Raw genomic sequence first — 12260 nt, forward strand, 5'->3', positions numbered from 1 at the left:
GGAGGTTTTGATGAGGGATCTCAACTTTTTGTTGAGGCAAATCGGGGAATTTTTCCAGTCTTGGGATTTCACCTTTTTCTGCAAACGTTTTTTCATTCTGTTGTAGATTTTATTAATGGTAGGGGACCACCAGACTGGCTACCTTTTTTTTGGAGGAGAGCATCTTGGTTCTGTTGGGTATGGCTAGTTCCATGCATTTATGTACGTGTTCGTATACTGTATTGGTTTATGATTCTGCAGTCATGCATCTATTTTCCATTGGCATGGGTGCTGTGAAGTTAGCCACCTCTGTTTTTAGGAGTCCAAAGGCAGCTTTGGAGAAGTTTTTCATGGTGGATACCTTTGCGAGGGGTGTGGATGAGATGTGGATTTCTATGGTGATTAGTTTGTGGTCAGATCTAACCAGGGAAGAAGTGATTACTGGTGTAGAGCAAAGGTTGCCCATGTTAGTAATAACCACACCAAGGACGTTTATTCCTCTAGTGGGGGTAAGAATGAGCTGGTCCAAGGCATTGGAACTGATGAATTCCAGGAAGCATTGGGCCAGTGCACTGGTGCTTGAGTGGTTTTCCCAGTTGATGGAGGGTTACTTGAAGTCTCCTAGTATGTAAGTGTTGGGTTGGACCTTGATAGAAAATCTATCAATATCCAACCCAACACTCTCATACTAGGAGACTTCAAATAACTCTCCATCAACTGGGAAAATTACTCAAGCACCAATGCAATGGCCCAACGCTTCATCAATTCCAATGCCCTGGATCAGCTCATTCTTATCTCCACTAGAGGAAGCAACTTAGGTTTCTTATAAACACAATTTTTTTACATGGAGTTTGGTATAAAATAACATTTTTAGCTGAATTCTTCTATTAACTGATTAATCGTCTGTACTGATTAGCTATTTACAATAATGGTTCTTCACGGTTTCTGTCATGTGAAGTATATGCATTTTTAAATATAGCCTCTTGGATTTTCCAGGTTTTACCTGAAGAAACTTTCTGTAAAAGCTTTGTTTAGCTCATACATTTTAATAAAGTGGCGGTCTTGTTCGTTTCAACAGGGTGGCACTTTTCATTCCATAATGACTAAGGCCCCCCATTTGTTTTTTTGTTTAATTATACTTGTTTGTGGACTCGTCTTTACTTGAGGAGCAAATCTTTTTGTTTGTTGGTTCCATGAATACGACAGATATTAATATGTTTTTTTTTTCAGTTACTGTGCGTTTATGGCTTAACTTAACAAAGGCATTTGACATAGAATGTGGAAGAATTGGTAGAAGTGCCTTTTTCCAGAGTAAAAATCTCACTACAGATCCCCTTTTGCAAATAGAGTCTGTCAGTCTCAAGTCCTTTGCAAGGATGGACTGTGTTGTTAACACAAACTTCCAAGTACATATGCATCTTCTTGGCTCACAAAATTAAAAAACACACAGTGTTATCAACAGTTAAATACAAGGTCTGGTACAATACAACCAGGCTAACAAATGACTACATAAACATCAGCACAGGCAGTACCCTGCCCTAGAAGGGCATGCCTTTTAATGGATCTTTTGATGCAGAACGACTTAAGCACTCTAAGATGTGGCTGTCTGAGATCACCTCCAAAACACATCAGTCTTCTGCTGTGGTTCTTCAAACAGGACAAATTTGAGAAAGATCTAGATCAAGGGTAATTCTGAGGGGCAAGAGCTGCTCTGGTATTCCCTGTAAAAACACGTCTACTATGAGTATTGTTAAGGAATTTAGCCAGGACGTAGAACTCTATGGCACTTGCTGCTTAATTTTCTCATTCAACGACAGAACTCTTCCTTCTTGGGGGAAAGGAGATGGCTCAAAAACTATTAAAGTAAGGAGGCATCATTAAAACTCTACTCTCAATACCAACTTGCATTTCTGTAAGTCTTATCAGTCCTGAGAAGATTGTGAAAAAATGCCTCTTCTCCAAAGAGGAGGGTTCAGAGTGACCTCTTTTAGCTCATTTTTGAAGAATGACCTCAGCCACTCATCTGCTGTAGGCACATCTCAGATGCTGCTACCTAGGCCACATCAGCAGAAAACTCACAACATGGCTATGTGCAACTTTACTGATAAAGCCATCAAAAAGGTCTTCTCTAGACTCCTTAAATAAGGAAGCTCTGCCAGCTTCTCCACAGCCTGGTTCACAAAGGAAGACAAGAAATGAGGCAGGTGAGACAAAACTGTAGGCTGCAACAAAACAGACTTTTGGAGAAGGTGAAAAGGAACCATGGCCTCTTAGAATACAGGTGGTAGCAGCAAAAACAACCTCCTTGTCCACCCAGTCGAAAGCTCCTTGACTCCTTAACTGGCAGACTGGATATCTCCTTATCCACCTCCATAACAAAGGGTAAAGGTCATGCAGGCAGAGGTGATACCCCAGCAAGTCCCTCCACTGAAGTCAAACTGCATTCTTGAAGTGTACATCCCCTGCATCCATGAGGATATCTTCTACCAAGTAAATATATGAATGTACAATATGACTGGTGGGTCATGAGACCTATCAGATGTAATAGCAGACACGAGTTTTCTTCAAGTATGTCCAGTAAACCTGATTCAACTCACTCCATGTAAGCAAGTCAGTTGCTCTGTTCTTCAGGATGCTCAAGCACTAGACTTAACTAAGACTTATGATTCACTCCAGAGTCACTTCCCATGGGAACAACTCTGAATCTTGTCAGTGTCATCAACAAATGACAAGCACAAGTTTGGTTTTCTACAAATCAAGGGAGAGAAGACAGCATGCAAGGAGGCATAGGTAGTTGCAAGGACCCAGTAAAGCCCCTTGTATCCAAACTACTTCAACTCTGACTTACTTCAACTCTGACTACAATACACATATTAACTGTATGCACTATGTACATATTCTTGAAAGATAAGTTGTCCATTCATGTACCTTAAATATTCCTTCTAATATAACTGACAAAGACCTTGTACATTCCAAATTTTTTACTAATAATTTACATTTTTTATCTTGAAGCGGACTACTCTAATTATATTGTTATATGGAGGTTTCCTCCTGGGCCTTTGCTGAAAAGGAGCTACTATGCCCAGATGGACTATCCCAGTCATCAAATGTAAATGCATAAATAAAATAAGGAGGCACAGGTCGTGCAAGGACCCAGTAAGATGGAGAAGGCTGGGATCCTTGCCTGGCTTCTGATTCTTTAACTTCTCCCTTTGTTATGGTTGCTACCAGGGATCAGGCAAGGATCCTCTCGTAGATGCCAATGCTATACAATCTCAAATACTCTCATATACTAAAGGTGAGGTGGGCCCTCCGGCTTACTGTACCATCTTCAACTACAAGGATGAAAAGCCAACAAAAGAAGCACTCCGTTTTACTGCACACCATTCTGATACAAGGACATGCTAACGTGGTTCTAGCTTCTGATATAAAAATGCAGGAACACTTAAAGGCCAAGTTTAAGCAACAAATGCAGGAAACTTTCCTATGAAACACACTAAAATTAAGATCCTACCTATATGAATGGCAAAACGAACCATGGGGCGTAAGGACTGTTCACTTGCTTAGTCACAGTAGGTAATATGATATGCCACGGTGAGGCACCCATATCCCCAAATGTACTGTGTAGAGGGTGGATTTGTAGCAGAGAAAAGTAAAGTCCTGATCAGGAAGTGAGGGGCCAGTGAAAGCTTGCCCATCCCACTTGAGCAGTTGTGGTACAGCCTTAATGCACAAGATCCACATACTGGAGAACAAGCAAACTTGCAGCTGACCACACATGGGTACAGCTGTACAACCATGCAGTGTTTCTCACTGTAGCTGATCCCAGTGTGTAGATGCACATAACTCACACTCCAGTAGTGTAGGTCTCTACTTCATAAGTGGTATACAGCTACAGAGACCAAGTGGAACTGGGCTATAAAATACTCAAAATACCCCAATGATGGTTTCCATAATAGCTAGTTCTCATCCTCATCACTGACTTGCAAGGAGAGAGCTCCAGCTAGCAAACCCATACCTCTTCAATGGGGAAAGGGAACCCCTTTTCACACTGTACGCTGATGTGAAGTGCTGCAATCAGCAGGATAAGAGCACAAAAGACCAACTGATTGTTACAGAATGACTGTTGGCAGCTAAGGCTGGGAAGACAAAATATACAGAAAAAAAATCAATGAAGCAAATGAAAGAAAATGTAAAAATTCGGTGCTAATCTTGGGATCTCTAAACTCCCAGCACTTACTGCAAAAGGCCTCCGATGTCGGATCAAAAACTCCACTGATTTTTCTGCCACAGTAATAACAAATGATTGCACTTTTACTGTGCAAAACAACAAATTTCAAGGGATGTGGAACTTGATCTCACATTCAGGTTGACAGCATTGGTGGGGCATGAAAGCACTGAGAAGATGAAGGTGTGCAGCTCCTAGACCTATAAAAATGTATACAGAAAGGTCAGTTCTAACAACAATTGTTATGGGATACACCTGATAGTGGGATGTGTTATGACAAAGACCCACTAGGCAAGTTTATCTAAGTATGATAATGCACTCATTAAAGAAAAATCTGCTTCTTTTCAGAAAAAGAGCGAGATAAACTGTGACACTCTTAGAACAAACACAAAAAGTCAGATCCCTTAATAGTCAGCAGAATAATTTTCAAAAAGAATCAGCCAATTTTAAAACAAATTTCTAATATACAAACAGCAATTTAGAACATTATTATATTGTGCAGTTACAAAGACTTCCAATAAACAGACAAGCAAAAAAATTATGGAAAGCTGACCTTAAAAGCATTTACAAGTGCAATACTGTCGCTCAGTGTTTCTCCAGCGTAGGCTATTTTATTTCTGCAGATAAAAAATGAAGACGTGAACAATTTGGACGTTTAAATCAACTTTTTTTTTTTAGTTCAGATGTACTCTCATTGGAAGTTCAATGCATCTAGACAGTTAATACTCTTTTGTAAGGTAAGCAGTAACACAAACTAAAAAAGCAAAACAATGCACCGCAAATAATCAAAACAATGGATACTAAAAAAATTATTGATTCATACAATCGTCAATAAATAAATAAAATAAATAAATCACTAGTACTTTTGTTCATGGAGATGCAGTCTTACCATAACCTTACTGTCAAGATGCTTATGGAGCCTTATTAAACTTGGACCATCCAAATGTACAATCATCAAAACAGCAACTCAGGTTATCTGTTGTGCAAGCCCATAAGAAATGCTCTGCTACATTTGGGCTGTAAGAAATATTTCTGGACGTTTATAATCATTTATGGGTCACTATACTTCCTGGCTACCATAGGTAATATATACTTTTACAGAATTTATTGCAAAAACGCATTTGGAATTTTGTTTTTCATTTGTCACAACTAGCATTTTGACTAGATTTCACATTTCAGATGCAGTCACAACTGGAAAGTAGCACTGTTTTTTATTATCAAGAATACTGAATTAAAGTTAAAGGACAGTAATACCCAAAATAAAGACTCTGTTACACCTGTTAAAACTGGTACATTTAACATGCATTCAAAAAAGTTAACTGTCAAAGGTAAGCGAACACTACAAAGAGGTTATGTGCTTACTAGAACATTCCATCTGTGTTGTCCATTTTCATTTATCCTCAACTTACGGGTCCAGATCCGATCCTTGGATCCAACTCGGTCATTACACTAGCTCATGACCTCCAACAAACTCTCAAGCTCATTCCTTACCCATGATGCACCACCCCTCTCATTCCTCAGATCTTGTTTGCAGCTTGATAGGAAGACCATAAATGAATAACTATTAAGTTCAATACAAAGGACATAGTTTACCTAGAAATGGGAACTGTATTTCTCCAGAAGGCAAATGTTAAAACAAACATATAGAGAGGAATACCATATTTAACACTCACATGAAGGACAGTAGTGTCCTTGAAGTGTCTCACTTCGTCAAAGGTCAGATATTAGAAAGGGATGGGAGTTGGTGGGTGGGTAGTTGAACGAAAATGAACAACACAGATGGAACGTTATGCTAAGTACATAACTTCTTTATCTGATGTTGCCAATTTTCATTCATCATCAACTTATGGGTCAGAATCCCCATCTTTCTGAACCCTACGGCGGATTCCAAGGAAAGATATTCCTGAGCACAATTGAGCCAGACTGTACTACTACTGGATATCAGGTCCAGTTGTAAAGAAAGATGAAGGCTAAGGATTTCACCAAGTAGCAACTGTACATATATCGGCCACAGAAATTTTTGACTGCAAAAATAGTGAAATGTAAACTGTCACACCAACTGGCTAGGGCCACCTTAATGACCTATTAGCCAAACCTATTCTGTTCAATGAAGATGAATAATAGATCAGACTTCAGTCTTATGTACTGCGTATATGAACAATTAATGAAAGCAAAATGTATTCTCCCCTATTATAAAATATTGCAGTACTTTAGGCAGGAAAGAAAGGCTGTCCCCAAAGTGATCCTATCTTTCCTGAAAAGGAAAAATGGAAATATGGAAGGATGTAAGAAAAGTATTTTTTTTTTTGGTCATATCTGAATGCAGTATAAAAGGAAAATATATCAAAAATTGCAATAACAAATTTTGATCCCATGGTGTAAAGAGATCTGTGTAGGGAAAATCTCAGAAAATGGATATGTTCTAAAAATAATTCTCAGTTTGTGGAGACCAAGAAAGAATTCTGAAATTCTATCTAAAAGTAGAAATTGCTTCTAGTTGCCCTCTTACAAAAATGAAGCAACACTTTCATACAGTTCACTAAAAATTCCAACAAAAAGAATACGCTGGATTTGAGACAGAATCTGTCTGAATCTGATCTACCCATAAAAAGGCTTTCACCCTTAACTTCTGTGGAGTTTCCTAGTAAAATATTAAAGGGAAGATAAAGGACTGGAAGGAAAAGAAATGGAGAAATCACACTACCAATTGAAGTTTTGAGATATGTGGGTGAACTATGCCTGACACTAAAGGAAGGAGAACTATATTTGGGAAGGTCGGTCAGGTGAGATGAGAACAACTTTGCCCATAGACCGAAAGGGAAGAACAGTCTGACAAATCCAGTAGGATTCCAAAGAGAATTATCATGTTATTCTAGCAAGCTTTGTACTAAAGAAATTTGGGAATTAAGGAAGTCATACGAGATCATCGGGAAGACTGGGGGGAGGGCATGGAGTAGAGTCTTGGTGAATCCCCCCTGTCCATTTTCAGTAGAGGCCCGGTGAGACTATCTCTAGACGCATGTCTTTGGAATGTGGGATGACAACGGAGCATGGGGTGGAAATCCATGTGAATGCAGAGAGGACAAACAGACCCACACAAAGTACCACAGCTGAGTATTGAACCAGAAAACCTCTTCGCTAACCACTGCATTGCCCATCTTGTTGGAGAGAGACTATTTGTGAGCTAAAAAAATAAAAAAAAGACCTGCTCCAGATGTCTGGTTCTACCTCTAGAGACCAAATTCAATTTGTAACTAGTAATAAAGGTATGGGGAGAAGCCCAAGTAGCTGCTGCACATGGGCATTCTTACTAGAAAAGAAAAGACTAAGGAAGTTGCCATGGATCTGGTTGAGTGAGCCGGTAATTGATTTGGTAGAGTGACAGTCAGTTTGATGTAAATAAGTGAGATGCAGCCAGTAAGCCATATGGCTAAAGTTACTTTGGTTACCGATTTACCCAACTCTACATGCACAAATGAAACATAATTGATCAGCTCTCCTGAGATCTGTCACACACTCAATTAGGGCTATTAACACAGGGGATAAGTTTGGTTTCCTCCGGTTTGTTGATGTACCAAACTACTGACACACCAAAGGCACTGGTCTCATTGTCAAGACACTGATATACAAAACTGACTCATTGGGAACACTCATATCATATTATTTACTACATAAAAGGGGATCTCCTCACAAAAAGTGGGAAGCATTCTTAGGGCACTAAGGTCTTGGGCTGAGGAAAGATGAAAGGACAATCCAGTAAAAATTAATGTAACCACATATGCTAGGAAAGGAACTGTTTACATATCTGGGTTATCCTTCACACACTGAAGGAAAGTACTGACCACTGAAAAGCTAGCATCCAATGAGAAATTCCTTCATGGATACTGGCAAAAGGAACTACAGTCATTGCAAGTAACCATAATCGTCATGTTTGCAGAAACAATTACATTTTTGGTACTGCAAATCATTTTGCTGACTTGCTAGTTACCTGACTATTTTTGAAGAGACACTATCACAGAACTTTCGTTGAACATACAAGTGAACTGTTACTACTACCATATTTTAGTGAACATCCTAGGGCTGTGGATAGATCACAGGGAAGCAGTCCTAACTGACAAAAATGTTTCTAGGCATAAGCAGAAGTCATCCTTGGATCATCCGTCTGCTTGTATATGACCGTTCATATCTTGAAAAATAAACCATGGATCACACGCAGTCCTTGTTTGGAAAGGGAATACTAGCAAACATACAGAAAAACAGTGTGACAAACTGACTTGAACAAAACACAGAGAACCAAATTAGGTCTTTGGCCCTGTGCAATCCCAGGAGCCAATGTTCCAGTTTACAAATGGTCTGGTGAGACCTTCTGGAGGAATTATTTTTCATGGCAGCCTTTGCACTGATTAGTGCTGCTATTTCATTTGACCTGGTAAAACATTTAAATTTTTTTCTCAAAAATTGGGGACGGAAAAGGTTTGATGGCTCATCAGTAGATTACAGGTAATGAGCAAGACCTTTGGAAGAGACCCTTGACAACAAAGTGTGTATGGGCTCCAGGAAAACAGAAACACCCTCATACCTTGGCATGTCTTCTGCTAGAGACAGCTAAAAAAAAAAACTCTTCAGGGTGTCACAGATGAAGTTAATATAGCATGAAGGTTGAGCCTCAGTGGAATCAAACTAGCCAGAGAGCTGGACAATTCCCAGACCTGATCCCCTTGCAGCATTACAAGTGTGCAAGACAACTTAACTATCCGAATGTGACTATCGCCAAAGCATAAACATGCACCACAAATCTCTAGGATGCAAAGGAGGTTCCAAATAGTTGCAGATTCGCAGTAGTCAAATTCAATATTCTCTCTCTCTTTTTTTTTTTAAATTACTATTCGTCAGATGTTTACAGATGAAGATGCAATAGTGAAAACCCTCTGATACGGCAACATCCATAATCCCTCTGATACAAAGGAAATGCAGGACAAAAACTCTGGATCTGAAGAGACCAGATCTGAAAAACCTCAACCTAGTTCTCAACCTCTAAACACAAGAAAACTGGACAAAGTTACAAAACTACAAAAACATCTAAATCTGTACTTCAGTATTAGATTGTATGAGGCAAAAATCTAGACATTCTGTGAAGAACTGGACAGCAGATGTAGTTTCAAGTGTCTAGAACCTATATTTCCAAGATCCGAGGACTCATAATCCAATAAAAGACACAAAAGAAGATGCTAAAGGATCTCAAGGCATCAGATCCTAGAAAGAACCAGAGTCATTGGATCCAAGGTAGAACTAGAACCTCAGCAACAACTATCGGAGCCGATAGCAAGAGATCAGAATGGAAGATAAAACTGACCCTTGATTCAAATCAGATAGCCTTGAAATCTAGAGTCCACTAGGACAGAACAGAAAAACTGACCACAACGTCTGAGGCACTGAATGCAGTGGTAGAGCATCCTACCACACCTCTATTGGATCCAAAGAGGGAAAGATGTCAACATACTTTGGCTCCTCGGAAGCAATGCACATTGGATCAGACTGCTCTTATATGCAGGACAAAAAAATTGGAAGATTTCAACCTTTGTGTTTTCAATGAAAACAAGAGCAAGTAATCTCTGGCAAAGAGCCTGGCACATGTGATTTATAATCTGAGGCATTTCAGTGAAGCGGGTAGAACACAAAAGACTTAGGATCCGATAAGGTGCAACAGCATAAAAATTAATGTTTTTATTCTCTTTTTTGATAGGTCTAGTTTGTATATTGGGGGACTGAAGCCCCAATTATGCCACAGACAAAAACTTTAATGGTATTTTAATTTAATTTGTTCAAAATTTTTTTTTTGGTCTGGTAGAGAACAAAGAAAGTTTCCATAACAGAAAGGCAATATGAAAACAAATGGTCCATAAATACAAAAGTGCAATGTGGAAAGTAAAAGCCTCTAACATATACTGCAGTGGGAAAGAAAAGAAATAAACTGCCAATAGAAAAAGGAAAGAAACTAGTTTCTATACTAAAAAGAATTAAGGAAGGGAAGGAGAAAATACTTTTTTTTTTAAATATATCAAGATTAGGAAGGATCACGATTATGATAAAGTACTTATCTGTCATGGTGATGCTCGAGAGCTGAATGAAGATCCTGATACCTCAGTGGCAAATGAAATCTGAGGAATGAGAGGGATGGTGCATTATGGGTAGGGAAGAAGATCGAGAGTTTGTTGGAGGCCACGAGCTAATGTAAAGGCACAGGTGGATTCGAGGATCGGATCCAGACCCATAAGTTGAAGATGAATGAAAACTGACATCATCAGATATTCAGAATATGAATGCATCAATTCTTCAGTGTCAAAAGACAGTAGACAATAACTGGAGAATTTTAAGTGGCTATAGCATAATAGTAAATAAGACATGAGAAATTCCTCAAATACATTTTAAGGAGATTTTAGTCACAGAATCAAAAACAAGTTAATGTTCAAAGAAGGGCTATGTTTATACACAGATATTGCTACTAATATCGGTACATCAGGAAAATAGTGATATAAATGGTAAACAGTATTTTAGTCTTTTTAAACATCTATCAAAAAAGCTGTCTTTGTGGCAAAGTGTACTAACTATTCTGCATTCTATAAATGCTGAATAGTAAAATTGCAAGGATACTCCGAGTTCAGTCCATACATATAAAAATAATGCACTGTAGAGATATGCCAAAGTTTGTAGAGATTCTAGGAAAGTTTTACACTAAGTGATCACAACGTGCAGTATTCTCTGGGGTGAAGATGTGGACAACTTATCGGATTATAGACAGCATCAATGGCAGGTTATACGAAATGCCCGACAATCCGGGTACTAACTATAATACAAATTTTAAGGATAAAAAAACTGTCATTATGTATTAAACGCTTAACATTCCAGCAATTTATTCTCACATACTCAAATGTTATTTCATTCTTCATTGTGCTGCACCTTTAAAAGCTTTTGCAAGTCAAGTGATTGAAGTTATTTAACTGCATATAGCTAGCAACAATTTGATTTACTAATGCTTTTTTCAACTAAATTAAGTCCCATTTTCAGTGCAAGCTCTTAAGCACTGACTACTTAAATGACTTGCATGGACTTGTATACTATGTTAAATGTAGACTGAAGGAATCATACCTAGGATTATAGGATGAAGTCTTTTAGCAGGTCACAGCCTTAGCATTAAACTGCTAGAATACATCTGTCACAGAAAATACACTTTTGAAAGGCTGACAGTACTTTTCACCAATGTGTGGGGTCTGACTTGAAATATCCCCCAACATCAAAAGAAAATAACACCCAGGCAGGAAGGTGACCTCCCAACACCCTGCAGGCACTGAAAACAGCATCAATGACTCCAGAGAGGAGGTATTTTCATCCATTCTCCACTTCTTAATTGCTCAGTAAAGTCTTTCAGTCAACAAGCCAGTATTTGTGCAGGGTGCTGGCAGGAAAGATGGATTTATGCTGAATGCAGCTTCATTTGTGGGCAACTCTTCCCATGACAGTTTGAAAAGCTCAAGTGACGGAAAACGGACAATTCTTGGTTCAAAAGACAGTCATTCAATGTTTTCATCCACATCAACAACACACGCACACACCATTAGCCTGCATATGCCCCCCCCCCAAAACAAAGACAGCCTTCACTAATAACAGACCCAATTACCTCCCTAAAACACTATCAGCATCCAACAACAATGATGCTTAACATCTTGTTGAAGAATCAGTGGCAGAAAATCGAATACATTTTACTGGGTCCCAAGTTACTAATGAAAAAGCTATATAAGCTGATCCCTCAAACAATAACAAGACAACCAGGTTAACTGAGCAACCCACCACCAAAAGCGACAATGAAGGGGTATTATGTATAATCCTTGTCAAACAGATTCCTTCATATTTGGGAGAGCAGGATCCACATCTTAAGTGAAGAACACACATTCCATGATGAATGTTTATGGGTGCTCTCAGAAAAAAGACGCAGAAGAACAGCGTTTCTAATTTTGCTTCCCACCTACTCGGTAACCTTTCAGTGCCCATCTTCAGT

The 12260-nt window shown here is 38.9% G+C and overlaps 1 protein-coding gene across 1 annotated transcript in view; it reads right to left on the bottom strand.

Annotated features, from left to right (window-relative positions):
- The window catches only part of TDRD9 (tudor domain containing 9), a 2841455-nt gene that overhangs the window by 1983021 nt on the left and 846174 nt on the right, over window positions 1-12260 (bottom strand). Inside the window, exon 18 of the mRNA XM_044074496.1 lies at window positions 4761-4824. Within this exon, the coding sequence (XP_043930431.1) occupies window positions 4761-4824 (64 nt within the window). The remainder of the gene's footprint in view (window positions 1-4760; window positions 4825-12260) is intronic.

The sequence above is a fragment of the Protopterus annectens genome, chromosome 6.part0 (assembly GCF_019279795.1).
Source record: "Protopterus annectens isolate FY-2018-M chromosome 6.part0, PAN1.0, whole genome shotgun sequence".
Classification (NCBI taxonomy): domain Eukaryota; kingdom Metazoa; phylum Chordata; order Ceratodontiformes; family Protopteridae; genus Protopterus; species Protopterus annectens.